The following is a 20,816-nucleotide window of genomic DNA, read 5'->3' as shown; positions in this document are numbered from 1 at the left end:
TAGACTTGTTTCTATACAAAATATCTTTATTGTTCCAAATGAAATACTTATGCGGGGAAAAATTCTGTTTATATATTAACAACCACGCTATGAATACTTGTCTATGAAAAGCAGATAATTTTGTAGGAATCCTTTCAACATTATAGTTACAAAGTAACATAAAATTGAAGGCACCAAAACGGGAGAAGATTTAATGAGGGATGAAATTCCAAATTGAAGTTGGATTCTTTCAGAAATGTTTAACCCAATTTATCTTAAAAGTATTATTCAAAGTAGGAAAATCTAAACATTTGAGACCACCATATTCATGTGTTCATAACAACAGATTTCCTAATATAATGTGTACGATTTTTCCAGATGAAGTTGAAAAGCATCTGGTCAACCGCTTTACCTATTTTGTTGTCAAGATAGGGACTGGGCTGCTTAAGTAAGTCTGGAGATACCTTCTGCTTTAGAAAGAAATACTCAACCTTTCAAGGATAAATCCCTCTGCAACCAATGGTTCAACTTCTTTTTGTTTTTTTTCAATAATAAGTATGACATTTTATGAGCATCTTTCCTGTAGATCCTTCGATGCGGTAATCCCAAGGTATGTTACTTTTTCCTTGACTGGAATATTGCATATAGAGGGTATCACACAGTCTTTAACAGCAAACAATTCACACTTATTAAGGTTTAGGCAAAGACCAGATGTTTTGGAAAAAATATGTATCACATCGACTGCTCTAGGAATTTGGTCAGCATCTTTCAAAAAGAGAGTGGTGTTATCTGCAAGCTGATTTATGAGAATCTCTCTGTCAGCAATAGAGATCCATTTATATCGCTGGATTTAACAGAACTTGTAAGAAGCTGGGTTGCAAGCAGAAAGAGGTAAGGCAAAATTGGGCAACCTTGCCTAATTCCTCTTTTCAAATCAGATCTAGGAGAAGTGCCATGCTTTAATTTAATGGAACTGATCCCATTCATATAAAGAGTTTTAATAGTACTACAAAATAATTCCCCAAAAACAAATTTCTCATGTTCCACTGTATCGAAGGCTTTATAAAAATCTAAAAAGACAATAAAACTATCTTCGAAGATTAGATCAGAATAGTCGATAACACTAGTCGGATATTATTAGATTATATGTCTATTCCTCAAGAAGCCAGATTGGGTTTCTTCTATAATTGAGTCCAATACTGCCTTTATTCTTTTTGCAAATATAGAGGCTAATATTTTAAAGTCGTTATTGAGCAGAGAGATTTGGATGCCAATTATCGAGGAGAAGCAAGTCTTTCTTGGGCTTAGGTATTAATGTAATCAGACCTTGAGTCAAACTGGGAGGGAGAGCATTATTTTCAATGCTTTCAGAAAAGACCACCAACAGAAATGGGGCTAACTGTTGACAAAAAGTTTTGTAAAACTCAGTAGATACACCATCAGTCCTGGGAGACGTATTATTTTTCAGGTGTTCAATATAATAAATTCTCTCTTCAACTATAATAGGGTCATCGCACTGTTCCCTCTCAGCCTCCCCAATTGTTTTCACATCCCCCAGAGAGTCAAAGAAAAGAGTTGAGGAAACTTCACAATACTTAGAACTATATAAATTCCTGTAGAAGTTGCAACTAAAGTTAGAGATTAAGTTGGGATCATCTGTGATGAGACCACTAGTATTTCATTGTTGAATTGTATTATTTTTGGAGTTGTATTTTTCTAACCTGAAAAAATAAGATGAATTTTGTTCACCCTCCTCTAGCCACTTCTTCCTAGATCTGACAAAGGCTCCCTCTGCTTTCAGTTTATAGATATCATTCAAGTTGTAGCTCAAACAGAACAGATTTGTCCTCCTCTGAGAGACTTTCAACAGGCTTTTGAACAAGAGAGGTGATCTTTGTAATTACACTTTCTTATCAGCTCTCCTCGTCTTGGCAAGAATACTCCCATATTTTGTTAAATATTTTCCAACCTCATATTTAAAAAGCTCCCAGTTATTACTGTATGATTTGTCATTTATAGCTTTGTTCCAGTGTGTAATTAAATTGTTTATCTCCATCTTGACCAGCTCATCTTTTAATATTGAGCTATTAAGCTTCCAGTAGGATGCTCTGCCAAGGCCATTATCAGAGATAAAAAGTTTAATGTCAATATAAATAGCTCTATGATCAGTAAGGGGAGTGGCCAGGATGTTAACAGAAATACCCTGTTTATAAAAACATTTAGACACCAGCCAAAAATCTATGCGTGATTGTCTGGAGCGTGCCTTATTACTCCAAGTGAAAGACTTGTCATTAGGAAACTTTACTCTCCAAATATCTATAATACCAAACCTTTCCATAAACTGCCTCAAACTTGTATGCATAGAAGTGGACTGTCCCGCAGGCCATCTATCAATTAAATTATTCTGAGAAATATCAAAATCCCCACCAACTATAAGTAAAGCATTAGGGAACTTGGTTAGCCAATGGAGAATACGCTTTTCCAGAGATTCAAGTAACTCATCATTTTCAAGTTTGGAATTGTACCCATAAATGTTAGTAATAATAATAATAACGATGTTGTTACAGTTGATAACAAGAAAAAGTATGTCGGAGTGCAAAATACTTCCATTGAAATTATTATTTAGAGTGATAACTGCAGCAGAGTGTTCAGAACCATGAGAGAGCCATACATCATTTCCCCAGATCTCCAGAAGTTGACGTCGGTAGAAACTGAATGAGACTCTTGAAAAAAGCATTGAGTGAAACTATATACAAAGACAAAGTGGAATATAGAACAGAAAGTATTACGAGCTAAACAACAATCGCAAATCGAGTAAGAATGAAAATAAACCAGTGTTGCACACCATATAGATAGATATAAATTATTGAGAGAAAATAATTTAGCATAACAAAGATAACTCCCAGAACAAGAAACAAAGAGCTTGCTCACTGCCTATACTGCAGGTAAAAATATCAGAAGTGAGAGAACAAATAAAATAGTAAATATCCATTACTCCAGTAGTCCTGTGCAATTAGAACGAAAGTTAAATCACCTTAAGGCCGGGAGTGGGATCTGCTCACATCAGAGGTAGCTATCTAGGTAGCCTATGTTGACCACCAGGCACAGTCTATGACTGTCCTCAAGGAGGAAGGTTGATTTCAGATCCGTTGATGAAAGCGCGCCCTCCGATTAAGTAAGCCGTTTTCCCCTATTTTCTCACAGCTGGCCACAGTTTCTCTCTCCTTTCTCCGTCTGCTTTCGAGAGGTCTTCAGCAAACCGCAGGTTGTTGTCGCGTAGGAAGGTAGATTTCTTGGCTGCTTTCCAAGTGGCATCCCTGTAGAACCGCGATGTGAACTGGAGAATGAAACTTCTGGGTTTGGAGTCACCCTGCCTTCTCGTGTCGAGGCGATGTACAGTGTCGACAACATCTGTTAGCTTAGCCTTCTCCTCTCCATAATTTGATGGTCTCTTGCCGCACGTTCTCCCCATCTGCCTTGGGATCTCCATACAGTCTCAGATTCCACCGTCTGGAGTAGCTTTCGAGTTCCGTGATTCTTCTTTGACACAAGACCATCTTTCCCTCCTCCTTTTCAACACGCTTTTCAATGTGGGCGACCTTCTTCTTAACATCCTTGATTTACATGCATGCAAAGTCAACAGTTTTTGTTAAGTTTTCGATTTTCGTTACGTTGTCGCCGAGCATTTTCTCTATGGCATCGGACCTTGCAGTGATGAGCCTGGAAAGAGTAGCAATAACATCATTATTGGCAGCGGCATTTGGGCCCAGTTCAAACATGCCTTTCTTGGAAACTGGAGGTTTGCTTGGGATTATAGACAAAGAAGGAAAATCCTCGTCTGACACGGTAAGTGTCATAGAGTCAGTCAGGCCAGTATAGTTGTGGCAGTTGTCAATCAAAGCATTTGCCTCCTGTGTAACAACATTGGATGATGCCTGAGCATTGCTAGCTGAGGAGGAAGCCAAAAGATCTCTCTGTCAGCACTCTGTTACATTTGGGAAAATATAATATTAAATCATCAATAACCTGGTGTTTTTAGAAAGCGAAGTATTAATTTGGTAGTTCAAAATAATACACTTTTCACTATCTTTCAAAAGTTGGTATGCAGAGCTCGGTAGGAAGTGTGTGCTCAAGCTGCCGTTTTGGAGCCTTCCTTAGTGAGACAGTGAGGACTTGTGAAGAGCAGAATCAACAACCTCTGCATAATCAAAGAAGTTGCATTGTGAGGCGGGTATTAGTTAGCCACTGTTTTAGCCTATGTATATGAACGCTGAAAAGTGCCAGTGGTCTGCTTTGGGTAAAACCTGCCTGGAAATGCGCCATGGCTTTGTCACTTATTGAAAGGGGTGGGGGTACGTGGCAATTAGCATCCACTGGGTTGTTGAATAGGACTGTATAGTCCCCAAAAATGAAAATTGCATAATGCACAGTTGATTTTGTGTTTTGTTATACGTAATTTAGGGAACACCAATAGCACATATCTTATATTTCTTTAATCGTGTACTAAACTGATAGAAATCTGCAATGAGTTTGTTGTGTAGGTCGCCATCTTTAGTAAGGGACAATGTAGTCTGCAAGCATGATAACTTCCAACGAGCTAAAGAAAATGTCTAAATGCAAATGCCCATTTCAAATATCTCAAACGAAATGGTGTAGGTTGTTTTGAATTGAAAATGCACGGTTAGTTTACTCTAATATGCATTAATTGGTACTGGTTCTATACCAGTCGCCATGTTTGTTTTGGGTGACGCCAAATTGCTGTATTTTCCTCCCCTTTTGGTTGTCAAGAAGATGGCAGCTTCCAGGCAGGCATGAGAGGGAATACTTAATCACAAATCGAATGAACTTGGACTAGTGATTCAAGAGTAGACCCTCAAATCATCTCATTGGAAATAGTGCATCGAACGAAGTAAGTAATTCGTATTATGGACGTCAGGTTTTGTGACTATAGGGGTTTTGTTGTGGCAGACTGCTCGGCCATTTTTCTTGAGGGAGCTTAAATATAGGCCGATTTCAGACACGGCATGATCAATAACACTATGATATTGAATACAATTCGGCTTATTTGAATAAGATATGTTGAATTGCATTACGCTGGCTATATAATACATGTATATTTATCTAACTGAATTGCATGTAATCGGTGCATGACGCTGTACTAGTACCGTTTCCTCGCAAGCTAACATTGTTAGCCAGCTGGCTACGTTAACCTAGCTAGTTAGCCATTACTCTATAGGGGACGCGCGGTTTTGTAATTGATGTGTTGCGAAAATTCCACATTTCAAGTGATGGTGTGCATCTGACTTGTATTCGATTCCAATTTAAATGTGTATATAATGTTAATGTGAAGCAGAAGCGGCGACAGATTGAATGAATGTGTGACAATATGGCTACTCCCAGAGAAGCATGAAAATAGCAATCCACAGTAAACAGGGGTCTAATTACAAATGCTTTACGAGTATTTAATTGTGGTACACTTCATCCACATATTTACCAATATGACTGTAGTGGGACATGGCTGGTGTACGTTCTTGATGAAGCAGTAGCTAAATTAAGGTGTAATCTAACACCGGTATTATTTGTCTTTTTCGTTTGTATTCTCTTCCGCCATTTTTCAGACTGGCGGAGATTTGTTTGGTTGTTACAAGATGGCGGCTCCCATGGAGTGGCACTCTGATTACTTCAGTTTTAACTGCAAAATGTTACGGCAAAAAAACATGACATTTAGAAGGTAGTACAATACACCTTTGTTATACGTTGAGTTGTGGTGTCGAATACATATTATAATTATCTTTAGTTAGTATTAGGTGTATTGTGGTAATAATAGCCGGCTTTTCCCATTTTGTGAAGCGTGAGTAAAATGGCTGCTTCCCTGGAGTTTACAATTACAATATTATTTTTCACATGCATCGGTTTTGGTCCCAGCAATCGATTGCACGTGAAGTCTTCACTTTGCAAAATGTGTCTTGTATTTTGGCTTCACTTCGCAAGTATCAACAATAGACCTGATCAGAACTTGTCAATATTGTTCTGGAATGCTCTTTTAGCTGTATTATTTTTTTTCATCTGAAGAGGACATGACATTTCCTGGTTCAATGGTGTCTGGGACCACTGGCTCAACTCTGCAGCCACGATGGAAGCGGGTTCTAGGATGGTCTGGGCCTGTGCCTCGACCAAGACATGGTCACAGAGCCGTTGCTATAAAGGAATTGATGGTGGTTTTTGGAGGAGGAAATGAAGGAATTGTGGATGAATTGCATGTCTACAACACAGGTAAGATCATTTCGCGGGAAATGTAGCCTGACATATTACCTGAGAAACTGTCGCCGTCTTGTGGTACAGAACTGAAAGCGCACAAATAAAAAATGGCGCGCTAAAATAAAATGGACGACCGGAGTACTGTTTTGAACACTAAATTATGCTGTATCACATGTGCATGTTGTAATGGATGCACGCAATTTCTGTTCACATGACTACTGATATTTTCCTGAGTAGGAAAGTTGGTTAGGACTATTTGAACATTTTGTTCACAAGAAAGACAGTGGATTGCAGCAATTCCAATGTTTTATGATAGTGTGACTCATGTAGTCAACATGGACAGCTATACATTCTTATTGTCTATGTTTAGTTTTTATGAGAGAAATTATATTACAATTGACATTTCAGTTGTTGTTTTTCATCTTTGGGTTATTTCAGATATAAGTACAATGTATAGAATATACAACATGCACTTCTCAGGTGACAGACCTGGCCTGAAGATGCAGGCTGCATTTGTCAGAGATGCTTGGATCATGCTCAAGTAAATATTTACTCAAAGAGCGTTCGCTTCACACCTTACATCATAGGCCAACCTAGCACTTGACCACCCAGCACTGTCACACACAGACTAACCTCTACTTATTTAATCTAGCAACAAACCAATGGTTTATCCCTGCGGTTCGTGGTGATATTCCCCCTGGATGTGCTGCATACGGTTTTGTTTGTGATGGCACCCGGCTTCTGGTGTTTGGTGGAATGGTGGAATATGGAAAATACAGCAACGATCTCTATGAGCTACAGGTAATAGAATGCTTACAGCACACTCTCGCTCTAAACATTGGTAGCAATAAAACCAGAGCTAAAATGGCTGTCTTTAAGTACTTATGAATAGATTATTATGTTTACTGGATTACAGCATGCTATCGTCTTTTGCATTTTGTCTTGTTCAGGCCAGCAGATGGGAATGGAAAAAGTTAAAAGCTAAGTCTCCCAAAAATGGCCCACCTCCCTGTGCTCGACTTGGCCACAGTTTCTCTCTGGTGGGCAACAAGTGCTTCCTGTTTGGAGGGTTGGCTAATGACAGCGAGGACCCCAAAAACAACATCCCTAGGTACCGTTGCCGTAAGAAGGAGATGTGAAATGTGACCAGTGGAGTAACAGGAAAAACTGATGGGGTGGCAGGTAGCCTAGCGGTTAAAAGGTTTGAATCCCTGAACCGACTAGGCTAAATATTTGCCGCTGTGCACTTGAGCAAGGCACTTAACCCCAATTGCTCCTGTAAGCCACACATGATTAGAGAGACTGCTAAATTACTAAAATGTAAATGCTGTGGAATGGTTTGTAGTAAGCACTGCTTGACTTGGGCAGGAGCTCACTGGAGCTGAGTACCGGCTCCTCAAATATTATACTGTTTGAGCGCCTGTTCGTCTTATAGAATATTATCTCTAAAGTATTGTGGAGCTGCCGCACCTAAATATAAACATTACCAGCACCCAAAATGAGCACCGGCACCTACACTACCAGTCAAATGTTTTAGAAAGCCTACTCATTCAAGGGTTTTTCTTTAATTTTACTTTTCTACATTGTAGAATAATAGTGAAGATATCAAAACTATGAAATTACACGTATGGAATCATGTAGTAACCAAAAAAGTGTTCAACAAATCAAAATATATTTGAGTTTCTTCAAATAGCCATCAGATGGGATGACGTATCGCTGCAGAATGCTGTGGTAGACATGCTGGTTAAGTGTACCTTGAATTCTAAATAAATCACAGTGTCACCAGCAAGCACTCCTACACCATAACACCACCACCTCCATGCTTTACGGTGGGAATTACACATGCGGAGATCATCCATTCACCCACACCACATCTAACAAAGACATGGCACTTGGAACCAACAATCTCAAATTTGGACCCAGGCCAAAGGACAAATTTCCACCGGTCTTATGTCCATTGCTTGTGTTTCTTGGCCCAAGCAAGTATCTTCTTGTTGGTGTCCATTAGTAGTGGTTTCTTTGCAGCAATTTGACCATGAAGGCCTGACTCACACAGTCTCCTCTGAACAGTTGATGTTGAGATGTGTCTGTGACTTGAACTCTGAAGCATTTATTTGGGCTGCAATTTCTGAGGCTGGTAACTCTAATGAACTTATCCTCTGCAGCAGAGGTAACTCTGGGTCTTCTATTCCTGTGGCGGTCCTCATGAGAGCCAGTTTCATCATAGCATTTGATGGTTTTTGCGACTGCACTTGAAGAAACTTTAAAAGTTCTTGAAATTTTCCTGATTGACTGACCTTCATGTCTTTAAGTAATGATGAACTATCGTTTCTCTTTACTTATTTGAGCAGTTCTTGCCATAAAATGGACTTGGTCTTTTACCAAATAGGGCTTTCTTCTGTATACCACCCCTACCTTGTCACAACACAACTGGCTCAAACGCATTAAGGAGGAAAGACATTCCACAAATTCACTTTTAACAAGGCACACCTGTTAATTGTAATGCATTCCAGGTGACTAGCTCATGAAGCTGGTTGAGAGAATGCCAAGCTTGTGCAAAGCTGTCAAGGCAAAGGGTGGCTATTTGAAGAATCTCAAATATAAAATATATTTTGATTTGTTTAACCCTTTTTGGTTATTACATGATTCCATGTGTTATTTCATAGTTTTAATGTGTACAATGTAGAAAATAGTAAAAATAAAGAATAACCCTTGAATGAGTAGGTGTTCTATTACTTTTGACCTGTAGTGTATTTCAGTCCAAGTCAAGCACTGGTAGTTAGCAGTTGGAAAGACATTCTGACTGAAATCTTTCGTCACTAGATACCTGAATGATCTGTACACCCTGGAGCTTCGTGCTGGCTCCAGCGTTGTAGGCTGGGATATACCAATTACTTATGGCGTTTTGCCACCTCCTCGCGAGAGCCACACTGCTGTAGTGTACACAGAAAAGGAGAGCAAGAAATCTCACCTGATCATCTATGGAGGGATGAGTGGCTGTCGTCTGGGAGATCTATGGACTCTTGACATTGGTAGGCTCCTGAGTTAACAGTATTACCAAATTATTAACAGTGAACCCTTTGACTTGACTGATTCATTAGAGTAAGAGACGATGTATTTTCTAAATGATTTTGCTCTGTCTGCAGACACCCTGACCTGGACTAAGCCATCGGTGAATGGCACAGCACCTCTGCCCAGGAGTCTCCACTCTGCCATCACCATCACAAACAAGTGAGATCTCCCTGAATACCTGTTGAAATGATCAATTCAGTGTCTGGGATAACAATCGGTTAAATCTCTCAGCAGTTAACCTATTTTGTGACTGCTTGCTTCTGATTTCTTTGTCTGCCTCTCATTGTAGGATGTTTGTTTTTGGGGGATGGGTTCCCCTGGTTATGGATGACGTGAAGGTGGCAACACATGAGAAGGAATGGAAGTGCACAAACACTCTGGCCTGCCTAAATCTCGGTTTGTCTTCCCCATTTTCAGTTATTGGTGCTAGTACTTGCATTTAACCTTACATACTGTTGAGTAATGTTTATCTAGATTTGTGCATTATGAACTGACCTCATTCTGAGTGAAACCATTCACTGTGACATTTCTAGGTATCCCCCTTTCCATTGATAAATGGCAGTGTCACGGGCAAATTATATTACTGTCAGAAAATAAGATTGAACCCTCATGATTCTTTTTACCCCAGACTCCATGGCCTGGGAATCAGTGTTGATGGACACCTTGGAGGACAATATCCCAAGGGCCCGGGCAGGACATTGTTCTGTGTCCATCAACTCTAGGTTGTATGTCTGGAGTGGCCGTGATGGTTACCGTAAAGCATGGAACAACCAAGTCTGCTGTAAAGACCTCTGGTACCTTGAGACAGGCGAGTCACCTTTATTTTGCTAATTTACTCTGATAAAGCAAACCCCATTATTTGCTCAACTGTGCTGTTGATTGCTTATAAGAAATGGGACCATTTTGTCATTTGGTTACAGAGAGGCCACACGCTCCCTCGAGAGTGCAGCTTGTCCGTGCTAACACCAACTCCCTGGAGGTGAGCTGGGGCGCTGTGTCCACCGCAGACACCTACCTGCTGCAGCTGCAGAAGTACGACATCCCAGCTGCCGCTGCTGCCACCTCCCCGGCCCTTACTGCCACCTCTTCTCTACCAGGGAACTTGCCCAAAAGCCCAGCTGCTCCCTCTGCTCAGAACCTACCACACACAGGTATCACTATGGTGCCCCAAGCTTCCTTCCCAACATCCCCAGAAGCCCGCAGACTGCCTTCACAGCTCGTGGGCCAGTTAAAACCATGCATGTCCTACTTGTTCTATGGAGGTTGTTCATACCAATTTGTGGAGTATTGTCACAAATCATTTGCATTGTTCTCCTCTACAGCCCATTGTATTTCAGTAATCGTAGCCCAAAATGGTATGTAAAAAGAAGGCCTCGAGGGCTCTATACTGAACATTTATTCTGTTGATTTGACAGCCATCTTGAAGGTTGCAGCCCCTCAGTCTGGCACGGGTACCTCCCTTGTCACTGTGCGAGCCAACCAGGCTGTGAAATCCCCTGTCACTGTGACATCACTTCCTCCAGGGGTTCGGATGATGGTTCCTGCCCAGACTGCCCAAGGAACGGTATTTACAGTTGTGAATTGGTTTGGTTATTCAAGGATAAAATGTTGTCAAGAGTAATGCCAAGAGAGTATTGTCTCACTCAAGACTATTTGTTTTCCTTTAAGCCAATCGGCAATAGCCCTCAGATGAGTGGCATGGCAGCTTTGGCTGCAGCTGCAGCAGCCACACAAAAGATCCCGCCCTCTTCAGGCACTGTGCTCAACATTCCAGCAGGTGCCACCCTTGTCAAAACCATGGCTGGCTCCACCGCAGTCAAAATGTCATCTCCTCTCATGGTAAGACTCATAAAATATTGGTCTGTGAAAATGAAACTCGCTGGTAGAATGTATGAGTTTGTCAGGCAGTCTCTTTCAAGACCCAATTTAGAATTGACAACTTAACATTTTGTATTTTCTGCTTCCAGGTCAGTAACCCAGCCACTCGCATGCTGAAGACTGCTGCAGCTCAGGTGGGCACAGCGACTGTATCATCACCCAACTCGCCCAACCGACCCATCATCACTGTGCACAAGTCAGGCACGGTCACCGTAGCCCAGCAACACCAGGTGGTTACCACCATGGTGGGAGGAGTCACCAAGACAATCACCCTGGTCAAGAGCCCCCTTACTATGGGAGGCAGCGGCACTCTGGTGAGAGAACTTGACAGGAACAGGAAGGGAGTACAGGGAGAAGGCTGTGTGAGAAATGTATCGTCCTTATACACAATCCCACTTAAGGATTTTATATGCATGCCATGAACTGAGAAATAGTTTGCCACACTTTGATATATTTTTTTGGTCCCCCACCTGTATTCATATGACTCTTATATGGCCTAGGCATGAACCCATTATAGAAGATGTGGCTGTGGAAAACTCAGAGAAGGAACAACTTGAGTTCATAGATCTGCATAACTGTCAGGGTCAGTTGGCATGGAATAATGTAGCTATCCACACTCACAGTTGTTGTTCACATGAGACACTGATCTCCTGACGCCAAATACTGTGATGTTTTCTGGTGACTCATAAACTTGAGTCTCTCTCCTATGTCAGCAGATCTCCAGCCTTGGCAAGATGATATCTGTGGTACAAACCAAGCCAGTGCAGACATCAGCTGTTACAGGCCAGGCTTCCACTAACCCTCTATCACAGCTCATACAGGTCAGCTATCTTCATGAGTGCAGGAAAAGGAGCTAACTAAAACTCCATGGACAGGCTCAGCCGGCTTTCTGTTGATCATGTTCATAATCCACTGTGTCTCCTGTAGACTAAGGGTTCTCTCCCTGCCGGCACCATACTGAAGCTGGTGACCTCAGCGGACGGCAAGCCCACCACCATCATCACCACGTCCCAGGCAGGGGGCACAGGGAACAAACCCACCATCCTGAACATCAGCGGCATGTCGCCCACCACAACCAAACAGGGCACCACCATCATCAAGACCATCCCTATGTCTGCTATTATGAACCAGTCTGGAGCCACAGGTCAGAACCCAATGGCTTCATGTTTCAGGGACAATACAACGGGAGCATATGCTGACAGGTATTATTCTTTTTTGTTTTGATAACAGTGACCAGCAGCACAGGGAAGATGCCCTATACCATTCTCACCACCAAGATGATGACCACTGGCACTCCAGGAAAAATCATCACTACCATGCCTAAGCTTGGCACTGCAACTGGCCAGCAGGAGCTGACACAGGTGCCTCACAGAAATTACCCTTACAACCTCTTGTAGCAGATACATATTATTTATATGAATTGTACAATATTTCTAGGTGTTGAAGATGTTTCAAATCAAATGTATTTATATTGCCCTTCTTACATCAGCTGATATCTGTGCTGTACAGAAACCCAGCCTAAAACCCCAAACAGCAAGCAATGCAGGTGTAGAAGCACGGTGGCTAGGAAAAACTCCCTAGAAAGGCCAAAACCTAGAGAGGAACCAGGCTATGAGGGGTGGCCAGTCCTCTTCTGGCTGTGCCGGGTGGAGATTATAACAGCACATGGCCTAGATGTTCAAATGTTCATAAATGACCAGCATGGTCAAATAATAATAATCATACTAGTTGTCGAGGGTGCAACAAGTCAGTAACACAAGAGTAAGTGTCAGTTGGCTCTTTCATAGCTGATCTTTGACAGTTTTTGCATTGGTGCACTTTCCATTTTAAATATCACATGGCATTTATATTTAGTCGCATACGATACATCTCGTACAGCAAGGCCTTTGAAGCAGTTGAAATGCTTCAGTAGTTCTGGGGACTATATTAGGATCTGCTCTGATTGGTGCTACTAACACATTTGGCTCTATCAAATGTCTTGCCCCAGTAGAGGAGTTTTATAGTGCCCCCTAGTGTCTCAATTATACCTCCCCCTTGGTGGTTTTAAGGTGGTTTTGAAGGGTGCTCCAGGCCAACCTGGCACCATTCTGCGCACTGTACCCATGGGTGGAGTCCGACTCGTCACCCCGGTTACGATGACTTCTGTCAAGCCCAGTGTAACTACACTGGTCGTCAAGGGAACAACTGGTATGGATGACATTTCATAATTACTCCTTGATTGAAGATGGCAAGTGGTCTGTTCAATTAATAAGTATGCAGTAAAATAAATTCAGGCCAAGTTCCAGCTGTCTGCCCTTTTGAGTTTGTGATTTATTTGTTCCCCAAGGTGTCGCCACCCTGGGGACAGTCACAGGCACAGTCTCCTCCAGCCTGGCAGGGGGCAGTGTAGCCAGTGCCAATGCCTCTCTGGCACCTCCCATCACCACCCTGGGCACCATCGCCACCCTGCCCAGCCAAGTCATCAACCCCACTGCCATCACTGTGTCAGTGGCCCAGGCCAGTCTGACCACAGTCACTACCCTGTCCACCTCCACTATGGTAAGACAGCTAGGGGCTATTCTTTATACAGAAATGTAGATGTAGCTCCAATTTATGTTTTTGAGAATTGGAACATGAAATGTCATGCTGCCCAATGTGGAGCACGTTTTTAATGGGTTTTCTCAGTCAATACCTGATATTCTCTCATTGCAGTCGGTGAACCAGCCAACCCAGGTGACTCTCATCACCACCCCCAGCGGTGTTGAAGCCCAGCCAGTGCAGGACCTGCCCGTGTCCTTCCTGGCCTCCCCCACTTCTGAGCAGCCCTCCACTGAGGCCGGGGATGCCCCTGGTACTGTCACCATGGTCTGCTCCAACCCACCCTGTGAGACCCACGAGACAGGAACCACCAACACGGCCACCACTGCGTCTGCTAACATGTCAGTGTGCTCCAACCCTCCCTGTGAGACCCACGAGACTGGAACCACCAACACCGCAACGACCTCTTCCACCAACATGGGAGGGGCAATGAGGGTGTGTACAAGCCCTCCGTCAGAGACCCATGAGACGGGCACCACTAACACCTCGACCACCGCCCACTCCATCATGGGAACTAACAAAATGGATACTGTCAAGAGTAGCTCATCATCTCACCCCCCATCTCTGTACTCCTCTACCCCTCAGACAATCACCTCTGCTTACCCCGGAACCGCCACAGGCAACCAGGAACCAGAGAACCTGCGCACCGGCACCACCTTCACCCCCACCACAGCACGCTCTGACATGGGCTCAGCCCAGACCGGCACTGTGCAGAGTCCCAAGCAGCCAGCACCAGCCGTGGGCCTTATAGTTTGCTCTAACCCACCCTGCGAGACACATGAAACGGGCACAACCAACACTGCCACTCAGTCCTCGTCCGGCATGGGTAACGGGCAGACTAGCACTGTGCAGAAAGTGTGCTCAAACCCACCCTGCGAGACCCACGAAACGGGGACCACCAACACCCCATCCCAGGCCAGTTCCAACATGGCTGGGAACCAGACAGGAACAGTGACGGTGCAGGGGGTGTGTTCAGACCCCCCCTGTGAAACCCACGAGACTGGCACCACCAACACGGCAACTACTGCCACAGGTATAACGCTAGAATACATACTTGTTGTTTTCAGTGTTTTTATTTTAAAAAACAGGATCATGTTTTAGGGTTATTTCATGGACTGTGTTAATGCGTGTCCTACAGCAGATGGAGCAGACGGTGGCACCAGCAGTACAGAGACTCCCTCCACTACTGCATCAGGAACAACCCCAGCCACCATCCAGAGCAGAGCTATCACTACTGTGACCCAGTCCACACCAGCCCCAGGGCCCTCAGTACCTGTAAAATAACCACTAACAATACTTTGCCAGTCTAGACTACTGATGCACTAGCAATTTCAGAATTGTCATGCTAAGGGTTTAGTTCTAAATCACACACTGGCATGGTTAGGCAAATTATCAGTAATTAATGCCAAAAAGAAATGCATTATATGGACAATTCAGTCATCTTGGCCATTTTAAGAATTTGCACTCTTGCTAATTTCTACCCTTGTATCTCCAGTCCATTTCATCGATCACTGAGGGTGCAGCAGTTTCCACAGAAGAGCCCATGCAGATTGATGCGGCCACAGAAGGGGGAGACACCGCTATGGAGACTGGGCTGCCCCCAGAGCTGATGTCAGAGGGACAGATAGGAACTGGTCTGTCTGCAGAGGAGCTGGCTGTGACTGCAGCAGCAGAGGCAGCAGCACAGGCTGCAGCACAGGCAGCAGCCACTGAGGAGGCCCAGGCCCGGGCCATCCAGGCAGTTCTCCAGGCAGCACAGCAGGCCGCCATGAGTAAGTATGGCCCTCAGATTGTTGGTAAATTATAGAGATGAATTTCAAGACTTTACGTGTGTGAAGACAACCGCTACTCATTTACATTTTGGTAATTTAGCAGACGCTCTTATCCAGAGCGACTTACCAAAGCAATTAGGGTTTAGTGCCTTGCTCAACGGCACATCGACAGATTTTCCACCTTGTCAGCTCGGGGATTCAAACCAGCAACCTTTCGGTTACTGGCCCAATGGCCTTAAACCGCTGGGCTACCTGTCGCCCCAACTGCCATAGTCTCACAATCAAAATGTACATTCTCTGCATGCATAGACGAGGGTGATTCTGGCTCGGACGGACAGCAGACCACCACAATCCCCATTGTTCTGACCCAGCAAGAGCTGGCGGCCCTGGTCCAGCAGCAGCAGCAGCTCCAGGAGGCTCAGGCCCTGGCTCAGGCCCTGGCTCAGGCCCAGCAGCAAGGAAACGCCCAAGCCCTGCCCACTGAGGGCCTGGCCCCTGCAGACAGCCTGAATGACCCCACGTCTGAGAGCAACGGACACAACGAGATGGCTGCAGCCGTTTCCAGCGCTGTGGCATCACTGCTGCCGCGCACCTCCACGGAGAGTAAGTCTTTCTCTATATATATATCTTTCTTTCTTTCTTTCTTCTAGTGTTTTTCCAGGTCTTAACTTGACCTCTCTTGTGTCCTATTGACTCTGCAGCCCTGGCCCCCTCAAGCACATTTGCTGTTTCCAGTCCAGCCAACCTGCAACCTGCAGCTTCTCTAGCAGAGGTGACCAATGGCATCGAGGGCGGGGTGAGTACCAATATTGGACCTGTTTTTATCCTGCCAGTTTGATAATCAGAATTTGAGAGGAACGTTGAATGGCATGGCATATTCTAACTCCCTTTTTGTCTCTGTCATACAGAAGCTAAACCCTCAACCAGCCCCTATCAAGACACTTGTAAAAAAAGAGAACCAGTGGTTCGATGTTGGAATCGTTAAGGTGACAAACATGGTGGTCACACACTTCTTCATCCCAGGGGACGATTCTCAAGTAGAGGTAAGCCTCAAAGATGGATTCATCTCCCGAGTGTCACAGCGGTCTAAGGCACTGCATCTCAGTACCTGAGGCATCACTACAGACACTGGTTCGATCCCAGGCTGTGTAACAACCGGCCGTGACCGGGAGTCCCATAGGACGATGTACAATTGGCCCAGCGTCGTCCAGGTTAGGGAAGGGTTTGACCAGGGGGGCTTTACTTGGTTCATCGCGCTCTTGTGACTCCTTGTGGTGGGCTGGGCGCCTGCAGGCTGACTCCGGTCGTCAGTTGAACATTGTTTCCTCTGACACATTGGTGCAGCTGGCTTCCGGGTTAAATGGGTGGTTGTTAAGAAGCCAGGTTAGGCGGGTCATGTTTCGGAGGAAGCATGACTCAACCGTCGCTTCTCCCTAGCCTGTTGGGGAATTGCAGCGATGAGACAAGATCGCGATTGCATATCATGAGAAAGGGGGCACAACATTTTTTTTTATAGATGGATTCATGCCTTTATGGCTTAGAGATCAGTGAGTTTGGTGCAGCACCAACGATGTGTGTGTTGTAGGATGACTCGGGCGCCATTCCAGACTATAACCAGATGAAGAAAATGGAGCTGCAGCCTGGCACAGCTTACAAGTTCCGTGTCGCTGGCATCAATGCTTGTGGTCGTGGTTCCTTCTCAGAGATCTCTGCTTTCAAGACCTGTCTACCAGGCTTCCCCGGAGCACCTTGTGCCATCAAAATCAGCAAGGTAAAACTATGCAAACTAGTCATAAAACAATTACTGTATTAGAACACCCTTGACAAATCACAAGTTGTCAAGTTTTTCTAGTTTTGATGGAATGCTGATGGTATTTTTGCTGGTTTTGCATTAAAACAAGAGTTCCATCTTTTTCCCCCTCAGAGCCCGGATGGTGCCCACCTCACCTGGGAGCCTCCTTCGGTGACATCAGGGAAGATCATTGAGTATTCTGTGTACCTGGCCATCCAAAGCACTCAGACAGCCGAGCGCAAGACCTCCACCCCAGCCCAGCTGGCCTTCATGCGGGTGTACTGTGGGCCCAACCCCTCCTGCCTGGTGCAGTCCACCAGCCTCTCGAACGCCCACATAGACTACACCACCAAGCCCGCCATCATCTTCCGCATTGCCGCGCGCAACGAGAAGGGCTATGGCCCTGCCACACAAGTCCGATGGCTGCAAGGTGGGCAGGCTTATTTTTTTATTCTGCTGTTCAACAAAATGGAGCAGCGTCTTGTCAATCATAATTATGGTTGTACTTGATTGGGTTGTGTTTTTAAGTACGGTTTCTCTTGAATGGATTTCTCCCCCCTTTTCAGAGTCCAGCAAAGATGGCGCCTCCGCAAAACCTGCCCCAAAAAGACCAGCAGTGTCCTCACCTGATGTGTAAGTACCTGGTTCCATCTAGGCTACATTACATCACTCACTGGTCACTCGACAATGGCAAATTATCTTAAAAATAAATGTTTTGCTTTGTCTGCCCTGCAGTAAGGCTGCTGGTCAAAAGAAAGCAAGAACGGACCAGTGAGATGGCCCAGATGACCCCCCCCCCCCTACTCGCTGTCCTTTTTGACCAGGAAGACTTCATCCTCATCCTGGCTTCACCCCATCTGCGAGTTGACCCACAACCAGCCAGCAACATAAGCAAAATGGCAGCAGAAACCCTAGATGAAAATCAACAAGAGAGTTCTGTAGGCAAGACTTATTTGTTTTTCTAGAGCAACACAAATTAAAAAAGCACATTATAGCTTTTACTTCATTAGTCTTTTGTTTATTTTCTTTGCTTTCCCCCTAGCTACTTTTATTATACATATTTTTGGCTAGTTTCTGTAGTTGTAGAGAAACATTTACAGCATCACAAGCTGTGAGCTGCCCTGAGCTTAATGTTACTTTTGTTTTTGAATATTTGGGGGACGTAGAGAGAGAGACTACATGAGATGATGTACAGTTTGAGCATGTGCTGAACAGGAGGCAGTGTTGGTTTAGATGGGAGGAACAATCAAAACGGAAAAACAAAGCACTTGTCCTCAAAAGGGGAAATGTTTTCCCTCAAGCAGAAATGTTCTTCAATTAAGAAACCAATATATACAAACATCATACTGGACTCCAGTCTCCTGGTAATCTTATCACTGTCCTTTTGCCCCGAGATGAGGACTGATGGCTCTGAAGTGGAGAAAGGATTTGATGACAAAGGAAGAAAATTGTAGAGGAACAGAGACTTTGCTACGACTGAGACTTGCAGCATACACACAACAAATATTGCAAAATCTTCCCAAAAAATTTGCAAGCAATGATGCAGATCTTTGCGTAGTTTATTTTTCTATTTTTTAAGCTTTTCCCTGTCTATCACCATGCATTTTTAAAACGTCACCTACTTTTCTTTTTTGTTTATTATTGTTCATCCCCATAGTTTAAGTGTTTGTGGGAAGAGGGGTGGCAGTGCTGAGGTAGGCACTATATTTAAATATTGGTTTTGATCAGTTGTATGTTCTTGATCTATCGGAGTGTATGGAAAAAATAAAGGCTTTTGTATTTGTGCTGACTAGGACCGCAAATGTAATAGGACTGAAGGGAATTTGAAACAGACCCGTGGAGAGGAGTACATTTTGTTTACTACATCTTCCAATGTTTGTGTCGCTGTGTGTATGCCGAACATGGACAATTGAATGAAGAAAAATCTTTTCAGTCCCACATTTCTTCCTTCCCACCCCAATACACCACATTTCCAATCAGTAATCTGTATATGCTTTGCTTTTGCGGTCATTAATTTGAGTACCCTAATTTTATTTTAGACCAAGAAAGAATATATTTGGAGACTTTTGTTCCTTATACTGTTGAGGAAGATGTATATGTGAAACCACCAAATAAAACATGTATTACATTTTTTTAGGTTCTGTGTTTTACCAATTACAGAAGTGACATGTGAAAGTTATTTCTGAGAAGTTTACCTGTATGTCTTTAATTGGGATGTCTTGGTGGGAAGGAAGATGAATAGCCAGAGTTTGGACTCACTTGTAAATTAATTATTCCATAGCAAGAATAAAATATATTGGCCTTTTATACAATTACCTGTACCAAAAAGTTTTTACATGTTGGTCATCTTTCGTTTGCCTTTTGTGTCATGATTTATATAAAAAACGTGTGTGTGTGTATATGTGTGTGTGTGTGTGTGTGTGTGTATATATATATATATATATATACTGTCTCCCTGATCAATTGCTATGACTTGCTTTGTTAAACAGATTTGCTCAAAATCACATCAAGGTGCATTACCAGTACCAAAATATTTGTATTCAGGATCAATCAACCCATGGAGTTTTTTTATAGAGAGGGAAGTCTTGGAGTGGTAATGACTATTCATTAGTTTGTAAAATAAAGATAGCCAGATTGGGTAATGAAGCCAAGGGTGAACTTGCTACCTCTCTTAGGATTGTAGTACTTGCACCTTGGTTTCAAGTCTCCAGATTTACTTCTATAATGAAAACCCTATTTCATATACATCCATGATTTTGAGCAAAACTAGACATGCATGCAACCAAAGATTTAAAGAAATGTGTTTGTTCCTTTCTATGTGGGATACAAATGTGTCCTTTTCTTCCACAGTACATTTACAGAGTCACTAATTTTGCACCCTTGTTAGGTCGGTCATCAACAGGGCTGAGTTCTCTGGACTTTTCCTCCCACACTGGGGCAGGTGCTGGTCTTAGCACTGACGCTTGACGTTGAGAGGTTCTTCCGGGTGTTTGCAGGTTATCTGGAATTGTCCTGTATTTTCCAATGTGTGTTTTTTGTACTGAAGGGAGTAATGTATCTTTTATCAAAATAAACTTGTTAAACATTCCAGTCATTGTGGGATACCTTGATACCAAGGTTATTATAGTTTTGCGTTTTAATATTAGTTTTTATTTCTACATTTTTTCCCTGAATTTAATTTGAAATTCAGTTTAGTTTCAGTCATTTTTCTGACTTGATTTGCTAGTTTTATTTAGTTTGAGTTGTATACAAATATTTCAGTTTAGTTTTTATTTAGTTTTAGGGACAGAACATGTATGGGAGGCTGTATTGTTTTGGGGGGATGTCACTACAGGTGGGCCATTATAAGGTGATGGGTCAGGTCATATGCTAGGTTAGGTTTAAGTTATAAAGTCAATGGCCCTGTTTGAGAAACTGTGATGTATCACGGGTAAATTGTTCTACAATGATATTGATTTATGATGCAAGGTGATTTGTAGATTAGTCTG

At 43.3% G+C, this 20,816-nt stretch overlaps 1 protein-coding gene across 11 annotated transcripts; it reads left to right on the top strand.

Moving 5' to 3' along the window:
• The first annotated feature begins 3,075 nt into the window (after positions 1–3,075).
• On the top strand, positions 3,076–20,416 carry LOC106565771 (host cell factor 1). 11 transcript variants are annotated; one of them, XM_014133269.3, is made up of 28 exons: positions 3,889–4,888; positions 5,598–5,710; positions 6,052–6,252; positions 6,890–7,038; positions 7,188–7,348; positions 9,061–9,269; positions 9,384–9,468; positions 9,599–9,705; positions 9,938–10,117; positions 10,230–10,460; positions 10,725–10,873; positions 10,978–11,148; positions 11,277–11,501; positions 11,901–12,008; positions 12,115–12,331; positions 12,418–12,548; positions 13,236–13,374; positions 13,514–13,725; positions 13,879–14,797; positions 14,903–15,039; positions 15,260–15,536; positions 15,846–16,139; positions 16,238–16,332; positions 16,445–16,579; positions 17,122–17,307; positions 17,461–17,758; positions 17,895–17,961; positions 18,064–20,416. In XM_014133269.3, exons 3-28 carry the CDS (start codon positions 6,057–6,059, stop codon positions 18,101–18,103), a joined length of 5,118 nt encoding a protein of 1,705 aa, XP_013988744.2. In that variant the 5' UTR covers positions 3,889–4,888; positions 5,598–5,710; positions 6,052–6,056; the 3' UTR covers positions 18,104–20,416. The 11 variants fall into 11 exon arrangements, with proteins under 11 accessions (XP_013988752.2, XP_013988753.2, XP_013988746.2 ...); XM_045691823.2 differs by lacking the exon at positions 5,598–5,710 and having other exon boundaries at positions 3,895–4,888; positions 13,879–14,199; positions 14,350–14,797; XM_014133271.3 differs by lacking the exon at positions 5,598–5,710 and having other exon boundaries at positions 3,887–4,888; positions 14,906–15,039.
• The last annotated feature ends 400 nt before the right edge of the window (positions 20,417–20,816 follow it).

Source organism: Salmo salar, chromosome 12 (genome assembly GCF_965601325.2).
Source record: "Salmo salar chromosome 12, fSalSal1, whole genome shotgun sequence".
Taxonomy (NCBI): domain Eukaryota; kingdom Metazoa; phylum Chordata; class Actinopteri; order Salmoniformes; family Salmonidae; genus Salmo; species Salmo salar.
This window is presented reverse-complemented; position numbering and strand designations above follow the sequence as displayed.

Coding starts and splice junctions, on each gene's coding strand:
- LOC106565771 (XM_014133268.3), top strand. CDS start 6,057: ATGACATTTCCTGGTTCAATGGTGTCTGGGACCACTGGCTCAACTCTG. Junction 13,375..13,513: donor GGTCGTCAAGGGAACAACTG/GTATGGATGACA, acceptor TTGTTCCCCAAG/GTGTCGCCACCCTGGGGACA. Junction 16,333..16,444: donor CCAATGGCATCGAGGGCGGG/GTGAGTACCAAT, acceptor TCTGTCATACAG/AAGCTAAACCCTCAACCAGC.